This window comes from Diceros bicornis, chromosome 1, assembly GCF_020826845.1.
Source record: "Diceros bicornis minor isolate mBicDic1 chromosome 1, mDicBic1.mat.cur, whole genome shotgun sequence".
NCBI classification, from domain to species: domain Eukaryota; kingdom Metazoa; phylum Chordata; class Mammalia; order Perissodactyla; family Rhinocerotidae; genus Diceros; species Diceros bicornis.
Window position 1 is genome coordinate 66,517,796 of NC_080740.1, and position 16,001 is coordinate 66,533,796.

Here is a 16,001-nt window from a genome sequence, read left to right on the forward strand (position 1 = left end):
TGCCAATGACAGAGCCTGCCTCGAGAGCGATGCAGCTAATGAAGGCGTCGTGCTGGAGAGGGATGGCTGTTCGTCCAATGAGAGGCTGTGACCAGCGAGGCTGGAAAGCGGAAGGGCCAGGGGTCGCTGGGGCGGAGCTGTGAGCCCCGCGCCAACGCGCCAGCGCCGGAGCCCCCGGCGTGCTGACCTCGTCGCTGCCCGTCATGGCCCGCGCTGCCCGGCTCCCGGCCCTGCTGGCGGCGCTCCTCGCCGCCGCCTCTACAGGCGGAGACGCCCGGCCCAGCAAAATCGGTGCGGGGAGGTCGGGGTGACGTGCTGAGCTGGGAGGGCTGCGCGGGAACAGGGTTCTCAGCCCGGAGCAGCTGGGTGGGGGATGGGGAGGACAGCTGGACCAGGGAGGGGTCCTCGGGAGAGGAGCTGGGTGGAGAAGAGGCGAGGGACTGCGACTGGGTGAGGAAGGGGACCGCAGTAGGCAAGGTGCTGATGAGGAGGGTGGCATGGGCATGTGTTGAGGGCTACCCCGGGGCGGAAAAGTGGCTTGGGGTCGGACTGGCCACTGATCTCGCTGGAAGGTCCAGGGGCTTTGAGCATCTTCCATGGACCTGGCTCTTTGCCAGGTGCCCCGATGACAGAGAGGACAGGGTCTGGGTAGTGTCATTCACAAAGGTTTATTGAGGGCCGTCTGTGTAGCAGGCACAGTGCTCCGTGGTTCCTGTCTGGAAGAGAGACTGCACATACAGGGAAGTTAGTGCTAAGGCAGAGAAGATACCTTGATATAGAGCAAGGGCACTTCACCACAGTCTTGTGTGGCTCTGGAGGGCTTCCTAGAAGTAACATCTAAGCCAAACCTCAGGTAGAGTAGGAGACAGTCCTAGCAGAGATAGAACCCATTGTCAGTCTGCTGAAGATACATTTGCTGAATGACAGAGTGGGGAACTTTTAACAGCAGCCATTTTATTTGTTTTTTATTCCAATGTTTTATTTTGAAAATTTTCAAATGTACAGCGAAGTTGAAAGAACTTGATATACAGTGATCATCTGTATACCCGCCACCTAGATTCTGCCATTAACAAACTGCTACTCGCTTTATCACATACCTATCACACATCCATTAATCCGTCTTACATTTTAATGCATTTCAAAATAAATTGCAGACATCAGGACACTTCGCTAAATACTTCATCGTGCATATCGTTGACTAGTGTTCCATATTTGTTTACAGTTTGCCCCACTTAATAATTCATTTTAACTCAACGTGACTCAAAGATTTTCAAGTCCCTAGCATATAAATTCCCATAGGCAGAGAAGCACGCCAGAAATCACTTTGGGACAGAGTTGAGGGTTTTCAGAGGAAAGAGAATCCTGAGGGCTAGAGTGGCCAGAGAAGACCTCACAGAGAAGGTGGATTTTGAGCCAGGCTTTGAATGATTGGGAAGAGTTGGCAGGCAGTGTCTGGAGGTACGGAGCACTCCCGTATCTCTTGGGAATGGGCAACAGAGCAGGACACTTCACACTGACCACTGGAGCATGGCAGTGCCTCCTCCCAGCACTACTGTTTCTGGCAATGCAGAAATTCCATTTTTCCTCATTCCAGCGGGCCCTACCCACCTCGCCCCAGGGGTCACCCAGGGCAGAACACTTGGCAACGCCAAGCTGCCCTGTAGCTTTCCTGATTGTCCCCAGCCCTCTGACAAGAGCCTCTGTCCGCCCTTGGTGGTTTGGACTCTACCCACAACAAGAATGAGGAGCTTCCCATTAGGAAAGCTTAGCCCTCAGATTGCTGCAGGATCAGATCTGAACACCTCGGGGTGGCATTGGACCCTTTAAATTCCCCCATAGTTCCACACAGTGCCCTGCTCATGCTGTTCTCTCTGCGGAGAATGTGTTTCTGCTCTTTGGCAAGGCCGATTGTCCTCCAAGGTCCTGATCAAACATTGCTTCCCCTGTGAAGCCTGTGTCTCCAAGCAGATTTCATTGCTTCCTCCTCTGGATTCCTTGGAACCCTGTTGTTGCACTTGGTCACACGTTGTCACAGCTAATTGTGCATGAGTCCGTCTGCCCACTCTCTGCCTGGGCTCAGATAACAGAAGCCCTGTGTGATTCATCTTGTGCCCTCGCACATCTTACCAGAGACCAAAGTGGGTGTCAGTTTGTGGGTGTTGAGTGAGTTGGTTCTCAGTGAGGTGAGGTCTTCTGCTTTCCTATAGCCCTTGGACAGCTTCCAGGCCTTGTGATATCAGTTTCTCTGGAAAAATGGGTCATTTGGGGCTCTGTCGCAAATGGAGGGGAGGGGAGCACGCTGGTTTAAAAAGGTTGAGGGTGTTCTTGGAAGTAGCTTTGTAAACACTGAGAAGGAGGAAGTGGTTCTTTCAAGATGTGACAAATACTTAACGAACTCTACTGCCTGCTAGGATCTGGGGGCATAGTGACCTGCTCTCAGTCCTTAAATGGACATTTGAGTATAGTTGCCTAGGCCAGGGGTAGGGAGGGTGTGCTGCAGGAATATGCAGGAGGGACGCCTGACTCATCCTAGTGGGGGTCAGGCAAGCCAGCTGAAAGTGACGTATGAGGGCCATGGAAGTGAGCAGGGCAAAGGGTGAAGGAGCATTCCTGACAAAGGGAACAGCACAGGCAGAGGCACAGGTGTGAGAGAGCAAACGCATGTGCTCCACAGCAGAAGAAGTCAAGACAGACGAGAAGGTGGAGTATTGCGAGGGTGAGGCAGGGAGTGGGGTAAGTAAATGGAGGCCAGATCATAAAGAACCTTGTATTTTTGCCTTGTTGACAAGAGCTGCTGGTCTTAGGGTCTAGTAAGGACAAATCACACCAGATTTATCTCATTTTCTTTTTGGATAGGATTATTAGGCTGTCAGATGAGAGGAAAGCTGTGACTCAGATACATGGTGGGTAAACGCTGTGGGTCGCGTGGCAGTCCAGTTCAGTAGCTTCATAGTTGCTTTACTGCCCTCTCACAGTGCTATTTAATGATTAGTGTCTGTCTAGTCAGTGGTTCCTGGTAGCACCTCGGAGCCTTGTCCATTGAAACGTTTTTATCAGTGGCTTGGATAAGAATGTTGATGGCATATGAACCAAGATTGCAAATAATAGGAATGTGGGAGGCGTAGTAAAGACAGTGGCTGATAAGACCCAAAAAGACCCCAATAAGCTGAAACTTCCTAACAGGAGTCCAAACTGGAATGGAGTGCCCCATACGGTAATGATCAACCCGTCACAGGGTGCGTTCCAGTCTTGGCAAGCACAGGTGTAGAAATGATTTAAGTGTCAGGTGGTAGGTTGGACGAGACCAAGGGTTGGCTGACTTCTTCAGTAAACGGCCAGAGAGTAAATATTTTAGGTTTTGCAGGCTGTACGGTCTCTGCAGCTACTCAGCTCTGCCGAGTGTGAAAGCAGCCATAGACAATAAGCTAAAGAAAGGGTGTGGCTGTGGCCCGTGGGCTGTAGTCTGCGGACCCCGGGATTAAGGAGTGGTTTACAAACCCTGATCTAACCTAACAGTACCTGTCAGTGACCAGGTTTTCACCAATTCATAGTGAAATAAAAATAGGGACAATGTAGTGAGTTTGTGTACAACGAAATTTAATCTGTTTAAATGACCATTCTGAATTTTGAGATTCATCCCTGCTCTTTTGCTGCTAACGTGTCTTTGTCTTTATAAAATCAGGGTTACAGGAGGTGGCAGTTTTCAGGTTGTCCTTTGCTCTTTATTAACAGCTTTGCTAAAAACTAGTGTGCACATTTCCTTTTGGGGATGTCATAAGCCTATGAAATGCAAGTGCCTGGGAACCAGCAGCCCAGGAGGCCGAGAAGGTGTGACCTGCCGTCTCATGCCCATGCTCTGTCTCTCCCTGCCTCCGGGGCCTGCTGACAGCGGTGGTTGGGGCCGGAATCGGGGGCTCGGCCGTGGCCCATTTCCTCCAGCAGCACTTCGGCCCCCGGGTGCAGATCGATGTGTATGAGAAGGGGACCGTGGGCGGCCGCCTGGCCACCATCTCGGTCAACAAGCAGCACTACGAGAGCGGGGCCGCCTCCTTCCACTCCCTGAGCCTACACATGCAGGACTTCGTCAAGCAGCTGGGTGAGTGCACCATCTGGGGGCTTCAGCATCCAGCACACGGGGCTGGTGACAGCCATCAGGCCCTTCCCAGATTGCCCCTACAGTCAAGGCCGGAAGGTCGTGTACCCCAATCTCCTCATTTTACAGATGGAGCAGCTGAGACCAGAGAGGGGAAGGAACTTGCCTGAAGTTACACAGTGAGTTAGTTGCAGAGCTGGGATTAGAACTCAGGTTTGACTCCCAGGCCAGTTTCTTTCCCTTTCAATTTGCTGCCTCTGAATAATCATAATCATAACGGCTTCCACATGCTGCATAATTGCCAGGTACCTGGCATCCTTCTAGGTGGTATGTAGGCCTTACTTCTAATCTCCCTGCCAGCCTGCAAGATGGGTGTTATATCTCCTCCTGCGGAAACTGAGGCTCAGAAAGTGTATACACCCTGGCTAAGGCCAAGCAGCTAATAAGTGAGAGAGCTGGGATTCAACCTCACAGCATCTGTCAAAGCCACAAACACGTATACTGTTTGACTCAGAAATCCCACTTCTCAGAAGTGATCCTGCAGGTGTACTTACAGATGTGCAAAGTGGCATACGCACAAGGTTATTCCTTACAGCATTGTTTGTAACAGCAAAAGGTCGGAAATATCCTGCCTGCCCCCCCACTGGGATGTGAGATTCTGTGAATTATTGTTTAAGTACACAGCAGACTGTTCAGCAGCCAGAATGAGGGAGTCCTTTCTGCCCAGGTGTAGAACAGCCTCCAAGACACAGTCTGTCGGCGAGGTGCAGAGCAGTCTACAGTGTGTGGGGTCTGGGGAGGAATAACTCATATATATATACACATTTATGAGTGTTTGCACAAAATATCTCTGGAAGGATTCTGAAGGAATGTACTTAACTAGTTGCCTCTGGGTAGGGGAGCTTAGTGTCTCAGGGACAGGAATAGGAGGGAAAGAAGCAAAAACCTGTGATCTGGGGCAGGTCTTATGACCTCTAAGCCTCACTTTCCACATCATTAGCTGGGGGTGCCATCACCCCCAGCTGCCTTTGCCCAGGCTGTGGGAGGACGCAGTGAGATGCACAGGGCCCAGTGCTCTGTCAGGTGTAGAGGGTGGACTGTTGCAAGGAGCTATGATTCTTTGCACGTGGTCTTGGTGCCCAGGGCTCCCATCCCAGAGCAAGCCCTGCGCTATCAGCCCCTGGACATTCCGGCATGACATCTGAATTCCCCTCACTTGTGGCTGAGTAGATCCTTGTTGAAAAAAATGTAAAATGGTACATTATTTTAATTTTCATTTCTTTATTGACTAGCTAGGCCAAATATTTCCCCAGTACATTTATTTACAGCACAGATGAACAAACCATAGTGTTCATATTCTCTTTAATGGAGCCAGTGTACTTGCATGCTTCAGGAAGGCCCTGAATTTAAGCTTTAGGCACCACTAGGTCTCCTGGGGGGCCCTCTGAAGGGGACCTGAGGGGCTCATCCTTGTCTCCTCAGGGCTGAGGCACCGGCGAGAGGTGGTAGGCAGGAGCGCCATCTTCAGCGGGGAGCATTTTGTGCTGGAGGAGACTGACTGGTACCTGCTGAACCTCTTCCGCCTCTGGTGGCACTACGGCATCAGCTTCCTGCGACTGCAGATGTGGGTGGAGGAGGTCATGGAGAAGTTCATGAGGTAGGGCTGGGCGGAGCTGCTGGGTGGGCGTTCCAGAGGGAGAGAGGAAAAGAGATGTGGAAGGAACCAGCCGGACTGTAAATTGTCAAAAAGGAAAAGGTACTTGGTGGGTGAGAGAAGCCGGCACAGTTCAGTCGGGGTTCCGAGCAAGTCCCCAGCATGAGGAATGTACTTACGTGGTGCAGAGGTGGTCTCTGGTATCATCACACTAGCTTTCTCTTTCCCTCTGCTAAACTGATAAATAAAAGCACGACTCGCAAACTCAGTCGCCCACAAGGACCAACCTGGGGTATGAGCAAGTGTAGCAGGGGGCGGAAGAGAAGGGTAGAGAGTGGGGTGCTGCTCTTCAGGGGCATCATCTGAAGTGGGCAGCCAGCTCTGCTAGAGCCATGTGTGGCCATGTGGGAATGCCAGCCTCCTGTGGCTAGATCTTCCAGGTTTTCAGAAGAATCTAGAAATCCAGAGTTATATGTGAAATCTCCCAGTTTCTCAATGTATGCAGCCGATTCATCTTATAAGACAAGTGAAACACATCTGTAGGCCATCTGCCACCTGTGGGCCACTCGTTTACACACTCTGCTGTCCCCCGTTTTCCCATCTAGAACAAACACCTTTCTTCACCACTTCTCTCCTCCTTGGGTCCGGCCCCCTCCCTATCACCTCCAGATAACAAGGACAAATGGTTTGTTGTCACCCTGTCCACTTCTCACAATCCACTCACTCGCCAGGCTGGCACCCCAGCTCTCCCCCAAAGGACCTCCTGCAGGTTCTCCCTGCTTCCTGGCCCAGACGCAGAGGCTTCAGTGTCAGACACTCGAGCGTGGCCTCCAGGCCTCCTTCCTGGTTTCTGGCACTTCTCCACTCTACCCACTTCTGTAACTATGCTTTTTATGGGGCTTCTTTCTTATGGTCTCCAGGATCCCCCACAGGTTATCTCCTGTCTTAGATTTTTCTCCCTTGTCAATTTTATCCAAACCTACAATGCTGAGTTCTCGCTTTTGTGAAAGACGACTTCTACCTGTCAGCCCCACTTTCTCCTTAAGTTCAGACTCACATTTCTAACTGCTTTCTGGACACCTCCATCTGGGTGTCCCATTAATAACCAAACTCAACATGTTTACACAGCAGCCCAAACAGAGGCCACATTTCAAAGGCCAGCCCATCCGGAAATCCATCAGCAGGTGGTTCCAGGCAAATGCTCGTCCCTGAGATTAGAGGAGTTGTGGAGGGAGGGACAAGACGTGAGCTCAGGGAGAGGGTGGGAGCCCTGTTGGATAGAGCCGGAGGAGAGGACAGGCAGAGCTGGCAGAGAGGGTGACAACTTTGGCATGAGGCAGCTGCTATCGGATCCAGAGTGGTCCTAGAAGCCAGGGCGGAGCCGAAGCTGCTGGAGAAGGGGATGTGTCAGCAGGGGTGGGCCGTGGCCCACTGCCTGGCAGTCCCAACTGAGTGAGAAGAGGACTATGTCATCAGGCAGGGAGTGGCTCAGAGAAATGACGCACTTGTCATTCAGCAGAGCCGTGATGTGAAGCCAGGTCTAGAGGGATTCTGGGGTATTTGCCCTTCCCTCGGTGCTGCCCCTCTGGTGGGACAGGCCCACCATGGCTAGTGAACAGGCCAAGAGGAGCATAACCAGCCTCCTCTCCCACCCCTCTGCATGGAGAGGGGGCCTGGGTCCCTCAGGTGCAGGGACCCAGTAGCAGAGGGTCAGCCAAAAGGCCTTTCTGCACAAGGGCTCCAGCTGCACGTGTCTCCCAGGATCTATAAGTTCCAGGCCCACGGTTATGCCTTCTCGGGCGTGGAGGAGCTGCTCTACTCGCTGGGGGAATCTGCCTTCATCAACATGACCCAGCGCTCCGTGGCTGAGTCCCTGCTCCAGGTGGGCGTCACGCAGCGCTTTATTGACGACGTTGTCTCTGCCGTCCTGCGGGCCAGCTACGGCCAGTCGGCAGCGATGCCCGCCTTTGCTGGTGAGCCTCCGGCCCTCAGCCTGCCCGCCTGCCCTTCCCCGGTCCACGGTGCCCAGAATAGGCTGGGTTTCCCATAATAACCTCACATTTACCCGGCTCATTACGGTTTCCTTTGCTCTGTGAGGCCTCAGCCCTATTTGATTCTGGCATCGGTCCTCCGAGCTGGCAGGAGATGGTATTCACCCCACTTCACAGACAGTGAAAGCAAGGCTCAGATCTCAGGTCCAGAGTGTTTCTACCACTCCTGATTGGATTGGTTTCAAGAACTGCCCCGTTGAGGCCTCTGGGCCCCTTGTGTATTCATCTTTTAGAGCACCTAAGCTTCCCAGCTCATTATTGGGCAGGTGGGTGCATGGCACAACCCACCACCCCTCAGCCACAAAAGGGCTACCCTACAGGCCACCAGAGAGGTCACGACTAAATCTGCCTGGGAGAGTCGTCAGGGCATGTCTCCACCAAGGCATGGAGACTGTTCTGGGCCTTGAAAGATGCGGTAGGATTTTGCCAGGTGGGGAGGGCCATTCAAAGACAAGGAACTGCACGGCGCTCACTGGCCCGGCCTCCCAGCCTGCTTGGCTGGCTCCTTCTCTTCTCCCCGTCTCCTAACATGGAAGGTCCAGGCTCTGTCCTTTGTCGCCTTCTCCTCTCAGCTACTCATGCTCCCTTGGTGAGCTCAACCAGTCTCAAGGCTTTAAATTCCACCCACCTGAGCCCAGACATGACCTCGAGCCCAGACCTCTCTCCAGAACTGCAGGCTCCTGTGTCAGCTGCCGCCCCTGTGTCTCCACTGGGAGGGCTAATGGGTGTCTCAAACTCAGCATGTCCACACCTGAGCTCCTGACCTTTCCCCTTGAGCCTGCCCCTCCCAGAGTCTTCCCAGCTCAGTTGGTAATAATTCCTTTCAGTTGCCCCAGCCAAAACCTTGACTCATTTCTTTCTCTCATATCCTTCATGTCATATGTCAGGAAATCCCATCTGCTTTATCTTCTGTATATCTCCAGAACCTGACTGCTTCCTCCCTGGTCTAAGCCATCAGCATCCCTCACCTGGATTACTGCACGTCTCCTGCCAGGTCCCCCCGCACACCCCGTCCTGCCCCCTACAGGCTATCCTCAGCACATGAGCTGGATGATCCTTTTACGACAAAAGACAGATCATGTCACGCCTGTGTGTAAAACTCTGTAAGGGCTCCCACTTTCCTTCAGATAAAACCCAAAGTCCTCTGAGTGGCCTGCAAGGCACCACATGGTCCTGGCCCACTGCCTCCCCACTCACCCCAGTCCAAACACTCTGGCCTCCTTGCCGCGTCTCCAGCTTTCCAGGTGTGCTCCCACCTCGGGGCTTTTTTGTGGCCCTCCCTCTGCCTGGAACGTTCTTCCCTGAGACATGGTCACAGTAAACTTTCCCTCCCCACCACGTCTTTGTGCCGATGTTACCTTTCCATTGAAGCTACCATACACCCAGGTTTAAATTACATCCCAGCCCTCCGCCTGCGCCCAGCAGTCCAGTCCCCCACCCCGCAGGTATCATCTTCTGCCTCCTGACCTTTCTGTCTCCTTTGTTTACTTCCAGCCACAGTCAGTGGCAGAGCCAGAGCAAAGCCTCGGGTCTCCTGACTCCCAGTCGAGACTGTTTAATTTACTTATTTTATCTCCTCCCACTAGAATGTAGGCTTCCCAAGGGCAAGAACCTCTGTCTCCTTTGTTTATGATGTAGCCCAAATGCTTAGAACAGTGCCAACCATTGTAGGCACTCAGCCCATTTTTGTTGAATAAATGAATGAAAAGGTTTATATTTAACAAGCACCTCCCATGTGCCCAGGATACTGTCCTCTGCTCTTGGCACAGCCAGCTCCTTTTCAGCCTTCAGGTCCTGCCTAGTGTCCCCTCAGTGGGGCTTCCCTGTTCACTCTTCCGGTATCTTGTGTGTATCCTTCAAGATATAGTTCACATACCACACAATTCACCCATTTAAAGTGTACAATTCAGTGGTTTGGTATATAGTCACAGAGTCATGCATCCATCAGTACAGTCAACTTCAGAACATTTTTATTGCCCCCAAAGAAGCCCCATACCTTTAACCATCACCTCCCCAACACCTTCCAGCCCTCCAGGCCTGGGCGACCACAAATCTGCTCTGTGTTTCTATGGATTTGCCCATTCTAGACCGTCTGTATAAATGAACCATACAATCTGTGGTCTTTTGTAGCTGGCTCTTACACTGGGTGTAATATTTTCACTTCATAGCATTGTGAATTTTGTTGTATTTATTTCTGTGTGTGTTGTCTCCTCATGCCTGCGTTTGGGAGGCGTCTTGGCCTGGGAGGGAGGCAGGCCCAGGCGGGATGGTGCTGGACTCTCAAGCCCCACTGCCCAGTGGTTCTGAGGACCCACCAGCCACCCTCCCTCTTTGCCCAGGAGCCATGGCACTAGCCGGGGCCCAAGGCAGCCTGTGGTCTGTGGAGGGAGGCAACAAGCTGGTCTGCTCTGGTCTGCTGAAGCTCACCAAGGCCAATGTGATCCACGCCACGGTGACCTCTGTGACCCTGCACACTGTAGGTGAGTGGACGGAGCAGGGGGTGTGGCCACTCCATTCCTAGAGAGTAAACACTTCCACTTCTTCTGTCCCTAAACCTCAGTCTGTGATCTGCTGGGGAGTGGTTCCAAAAAACCAATGGGAAGCCCCAGCACTGCCGAGTGACACCAGAGGGCACTCTTGTCCCAATTCAAATGTCAGAGCCAGAAAGCCAAGACTGGCATTAATCTAGCCCCGTTCATTTGACTACTGAGGACTTCGAGCCACAGTCAGTGGCAGAGCCAGAGCAAGAGCTCAGGTCTCCTGACTCCCAGTCCACTGCTCGACCTGCAGCCACACCAGCACAGAAAGACAGGGACCCAGCCTCTGGGCAGCCCAGCTGCACCCAAGGTCTCATACCCTCCAGATGGGAGGAGATCAGGGAGTAGGAGCCAAGAAATAAGTTGACTTTTGCGCTTTCTTCTCTCTCCTTCCAGAAGGGAGAGCCTTGTACCAGGTAGAGTATAAGAATGAGGTGGGCAACGGCTCTGACTTCTACGACATAGTGGTCATCGCCACCCCCCTGCACCTGGACAACAGCAGCAGCACCATCACCTTTGAAGGCTTCGACCCGCCCATTGATGTCGTCCAGGGCCCTTTCCAGCCCACTGTTGTCTCTTTGGTCCATGGCTACCTCAACTCCTCCTACTTCGGTTTCCCCGACCCTAAGCTTTTCCCCTTCACCAGCATCCTTACCACGGATTTCCCCAGCTTCTTCTGTGCTCTGGACAACATCTGTCCCGTCAACATCTCGGCCAACTTCCGGCGGAAGCAGCCTCAGGAGGCAGCTGTTTGGCGAGTCCAGTCCCCCAAGCCCCTCTTTCGGTCCCAGCTGAAGACCCTCTTCCGCTCCTATTACTCAGTCCAGACAGCCGAGTGGCAGGCCCACCCCCTCTACGGCTCCCGCGCCCCCCTCCCGCGGTTCGCGCTCCATGACCAGCTCTTCCACCTCAGTGCGCTGGAGCGCGCGGCCAGCTCTGTGGAGGTGACGGCTGTAGCTGCCAAGAACGTGGCCCTGCTGGCCTACAACCGCTGGTACCAGGACCTAGACAAGATTGACCAAAAGGATTTGATGCACAAGGTGAAGACTGAACTGTGAGGGCTCCGGGGCGAGCCCGGGAAGGTCCATCTCCCGCTGAAGATGGACCACCCACAGCGGCCGAGGTCGTACAGGCCACACTCACCCGCCCAGCCTCTTTCTGACCCCTCGTGTGTCAAGCGTCTTCTCCCTCCACTGAGGGTCCGGGTGTCCTGCTCTCTGCCTCTAGCTTAAGAATTCTCACAGTGGTTGCTTCTTTCTAAGGGGGAGAGTAAGAGAAGGGAAGAAAATTCAAGCCAGTGTATTCATTTTATTTATTTTTTTTAAGAAAAAATAAAAATCCATCCTCTCAAGCTGCTTCTGACTTGGTTTTCTAACTAGGAGACAGGGATAACTGTGGGAGGGAATATAAGGCAGAGAACTCTGGGTCCAGTTTCTGTGTTGATTTTCACTGCCTACTCCCAAAATGTACCTGAAGCAGCATCTACAATGAAACGTGTAACCAGTTGGTTACAAATAAAGTAGAAGGGAAGATCAGAAAACCTAAGACATGATAATAGCTCATGTTTACTGTGGGCTTGCTAGATGTGAGGTGTACCTAGTTACGACTTAGTAGACACCATCCGAGCCTCTCAACAATGCTGCATGTTGGAGGAGATGACTATGGTAGGATCCCAGGAGGAGATGGTTATACCAGCGGAGCTATCAGTATAGCTCTGAGCTTCCTGGCAACCAGTGGGGAAAGGGAAACATACCAGGCCATAGGAAGAGGAAAGCTTTTCCTTGACACCTGGAGAAATTAACCATTCTGTTCATAATGCAAGGGTTGAGCGGTAATACGATGGATCTGTCTTGCAAAAAGACAAGTTCCCAGATGGTGGAGGGCAGTCATTCCCCCCAAACATTCACCCCAGCAGAGTAAAGGAGGGAAAGAAGGTATTGGGATGTAGTTTTTCAGAGGTTAAACTGATGCAGATGCTCAGGTTCCTCCCAGAACTGCTAAATTTGGCTCTGGGGTGGCAGTGGGGTGGGGGTGGGGCGGCGGGGGCGGGTGGGGAGTGAGTCCAGATGCCAGAAGGACACAACGCTGCCAAACGACACAGATAATGTGGCTTTCCTAACAGGAACAGCCCCAGAGGTCATCCAGCTAACTTCCCTCTTATTGTAGAGAGGGAGATAAAAGCCCGAAGTGAGGACATGACTTGCCCAAGGTCTCCTGGAGAGTTCATAGAACACAGCTTAAATCTGGAGCTTCTCCTTAAAATTAATTGAATTCAGCATGGGGCAAAATACCCTTCAAGTAGGCAGAGGCCCAAATTGGCTCTGAAGTTGTTTTTACTATGCTGAGGTGATGGTGGTGGTAAAGAGATGGTGTCTTTAAAGTGCAAGTTGCATGCACTTGTTGGTTATTATAGGAATTGTGAAACTGACATGTCTGTAAGAATGCTTTTATTTGAAGTCGTAGAAAACCGAACTCAAACTGGCTTAAGCAATGAAAGGGTTTTATTGGTTCTCATAAAAGCCCAGGTACAGGGCAGGGCCGAGCACCATGCAACGCCAGTGCTATTACTTTTCTCACCGTCAAAGATGACCACCAACAGCTCCCAGGCAAGAGGGTCTTCTCCTATGACCCCTGAACCAAAGCCTGGGCTCTGGACCAGTTGGGCCCCTGCTGAACCAATTCCTATGGCCAAGAGAATGCCACATGCTGATTGGCTTAGGACTCAGCTACTGGGCCAGTAATCAGGACACAGAGATGAGATTAAGCTGATTGGCTTAGAACAGTCAGGTCCCACCTCTGGAGCAGAGGTGGTCTCATCCAAACTACAAGGTCAGAGGGGTGGAAAGAGAGGGCTGGAGAGAGGCACGATGGCTGTGCCATCCCCCTCCTCTCAAGTCCAGTGAAATCAGTGTGTAATGACATATTTCCATGGTCTGTATTTGAAATGAAGATGCCATGGGCTGTCATGGTGTAACTGATGCTCAAGGTCAGAGGACCAAGGCCAATACTAAACTTGTCTCTGGTAACCAACGCTTCCTTGCATCCCTAAGGATGTGTGCACAGAGGAGGCAAACCAGGGCAGTTACCCTTGGTCCCCAGTCCTCGGCTGGCATTTGCTCCATGCCCCAGCCTGACTGCAGTGGAGCTGGCTGGTTCTTCAGAAACATCCTTCATCTGGGTAGGCAGGCCTGCACAGCTCAGAATCAAAGCAGGCCAAAATGCCCACGCTCCCTGCTTCAAGCCCAAACCTGAGAGCTGGATCTCGCCACCTCCCTGCCTGCAAGGAACGGCCAGAGATTCCTGAAGGCAGCAGAAGGAAGCATGGGAACCAGCAGGAAGCCTTTGCCCAGGGTCCATCCTAGCCCTCTCAGGCCAGGACAGAAGCCCCCAGGGCTCAGAGCCCTCTGGGAGAAGAGGGAGCATTTGCAAAGACAGAGCCTTATAATCTGCCAAACAAAACATGAATGAGGCCACACTTATCCTTAGTAGTCCTGGGTGCAAGTGTAGTTTTTTAAACTTTAAAAAACTCCTCACAGGGACTCCACCCCTAAAGCACATGACCCAAGCAAAATTTCTGCACTTTGGGGAGCAGGGGTGGCACTGTGGAAGGTAGAGTCCTTCCACTCACTGTGGAAGGTGAGTGAGGAATGGTGGGGCAGGGAGGAATGCCTTGATCCTGACCCGTCTTTGAGGGAGCATCAGAAGGAACTAGGGGCGGATCTCGGGCTCCCCCTAGAGGCCTCTGTGCATGCACGCATGCGTTCATTCATGCACCAAGCCCTGCACCCCTGTTCTGCACTGGGCCCTGTGCTAGGAGCTGGAGATGCAGCGCTGAAGGAGGCAGATGAGGCCCCTATCCTCATGGAGTGGAGGTTTCTCACCAGACAGCAGAAAACATGAAACACATTTACACTCAGACCAAAGGAGGTTCCGGGGCGCAGCATAGACCCAGCTCTCCAAAGATCCTAAGCTCCCTGCTGCTGCCTTTAAACCAGGGGACCAGGAAGGGCCAGCTGCCAGCCCAGGCTCATGAGGCCAAGCTTCTAAGCCACAGAATGGTAAAACTGGAAAAGACCCTGAGGATCCCTAAATCCCATCTGCTCATTTCACAAATGAGAAAACGGAAGCCCAGAAAGAGGAAAAGGCATCGTCCATATGAAACTAACCAGCTTTTGTGAGGATCTCTGTGTGTGATGCTCTGGTAGGAGTAGGACAGCCCGTCCCACTCAAATGAGGAGTTTCCCCGCCCAATCTGTACGCCCCAGGCCCCAGGGGTCTCCTGCAGCTCAATTCTTCCCGTGCGCTCACCCCACAAAAAGGCCTTGGAGGCCGTGGGTCCCTCCTGTGTGGCTGAAGTCTTTTGACCAGGAAAGCAGACTGTGGGCGCCTCAGAGACAAGCCACTCCCCAGGGAGGAGAAGCGGCTGCTGAAGGCATCAGCTTGGGCTGGCACATGAAGTCTATTTTCCATGTGTCTGGAACCAGGCCGAAGCTTCCTGGGGTAATTTTAATCAGTATCCGCTCTAGAACAATACCAAAAAAGGTAAGTTACTTACTATCCCAGAGAGGCACATACCTAACCATTGCCCTTTCATGAATTAGATCCTTAAAACATTCAGAGCTAAAGCTGCTTTAAGCACTGGAGTTAGAGCAGCCAAGTAAAGTATTCCTATACTGGCCGTTGGCCTTCTTATTGAAATTAACTCTAAAGTGCCAGCTATTCTTACTCTCAGAAAACAGCCTGAGCCCCTCAGCTGTCTTGGGGGAGGCAAGGTATTTTTAGACCCTAGAACAGCTGATTTAGGATTTGCTGCAGGGGCTAGGAGGGCAGGGGGAGGATTGAATTGCAAGGGGCTAATGAGGGTGGGGGAAGTTAGCATCCAGGGAGCAGGAGCCCGCAGGGACTTTGGGACTACTTTTTTGATCAGCAAAATGTCTTGATATAAGCCAGTGGTTCTCAAAGTGGTTCTCATCAGCATCACCCAGGAACCACTGCATTTGAAATGCAAAGCCCCCACCTTGAACCCACTGAATCAGAACCTTTGCAGGTGGGGCCCAGGAATCTGCGTTTTAACAAGCCCTCCAGGGGATTCTGGTGCTGGCTAACGTTTGAGAACCACTGATATCAGCAAACTGTCTACCAGGTCCCCTGTGGATAAGGTTGGGTGAAAAAATGATCCATGCCGATGTTCTCAACTCTTCAGTGCTTGTTCAAAGCCAGGGATCCCCAGCCCAGAAAAAGACACATGCATATGAAAATTTCAGGGTCTCGCTGGCCCAGGTTAAAAACCCCCCTACTCTGTGGCAACCTGGAGGCTCTTCTCTGGGTCTAAGTCTGACCTGCGGAGAATCTCAGAGTTGAAAGAGACCTTAAGCATCATCTTCTCCACCCAGAGTAGGAATCTGCTCCACAGCGTTCTTAGAGGCTCAGCCTTAGCTGGACCCTTCCAGAGACAGGCAGCTCTCTGCTTCCAAAGGGCTTGTTTGCAATGGTCTTTAACTGGGGAGACGTAGCTCTTGTTCACTCCTACATAGGTTTATACCAACCAACCTCCAATACCATGGCTGAAATATAGGCTTATAAACCCCAATTAAAGGGAGTATACGACTGTCCTAAATGGTAGAAGTGAACGCAGTATTTTTAAAATATCCTATCTCAGTGTTGGA

The 16,001-nt window shown here is 52.1% G+C and overlaps 1 protein-coding gene across 1 annotated transcript; it reads left to right on the forward strand.

Annotated features, from left to right (window-relative positions):
- The first annotated feature begins 172 nt into the window (after positions 1-172).
- Positions 173-11,690, forward strand: PCYOX1L (prenylcysteine oxidase 1 like). The gene is made up of 6 exons (XM_058543688.1): positions 173-291; positions 3,890-4,096; positions 5,576-5,750; positions 7,509-7,720; positions 10,138-10,278; positions 10,732-11,690. Exons 1-6 carry the CDS (start codon positions 204-206, stop codon positions 11,391-11,393), a joined length of 1,485 nt encoding a protein of 494 aa, XP_058399671.1. The 5' UTR covers positions 173-203; the 3' UTR covers positions 11,394-11,690.
- The last annotated feature ends 4,311 nt before the right edge of the window (positions 11,691-16,001 follow it).

Coding starts and splice junctions, on each gene's coding strand:
- PCYOX1L (XM_058543688.1), top strand. CDS start 204: ATGGCCCGCGCTGCCCGGCTCCCGGCCCTGCTGGCGGCGCTCCTCGCC. Junction 5,751..7,508: donor GTCATGGAGAAGTTCATGAG/GTAGGGCTGGGC, acceptor CGTGTCTCCCAG/GATCTATAAGTTCCAGGCCC. Junction 7,721..10,137: donor AGCGATGCCCGCCTTTGCTG/GTGAGCCTCCGG, acceptor CTCTTTGCCCAG/GAGCCATGGCACTAGCCGGG.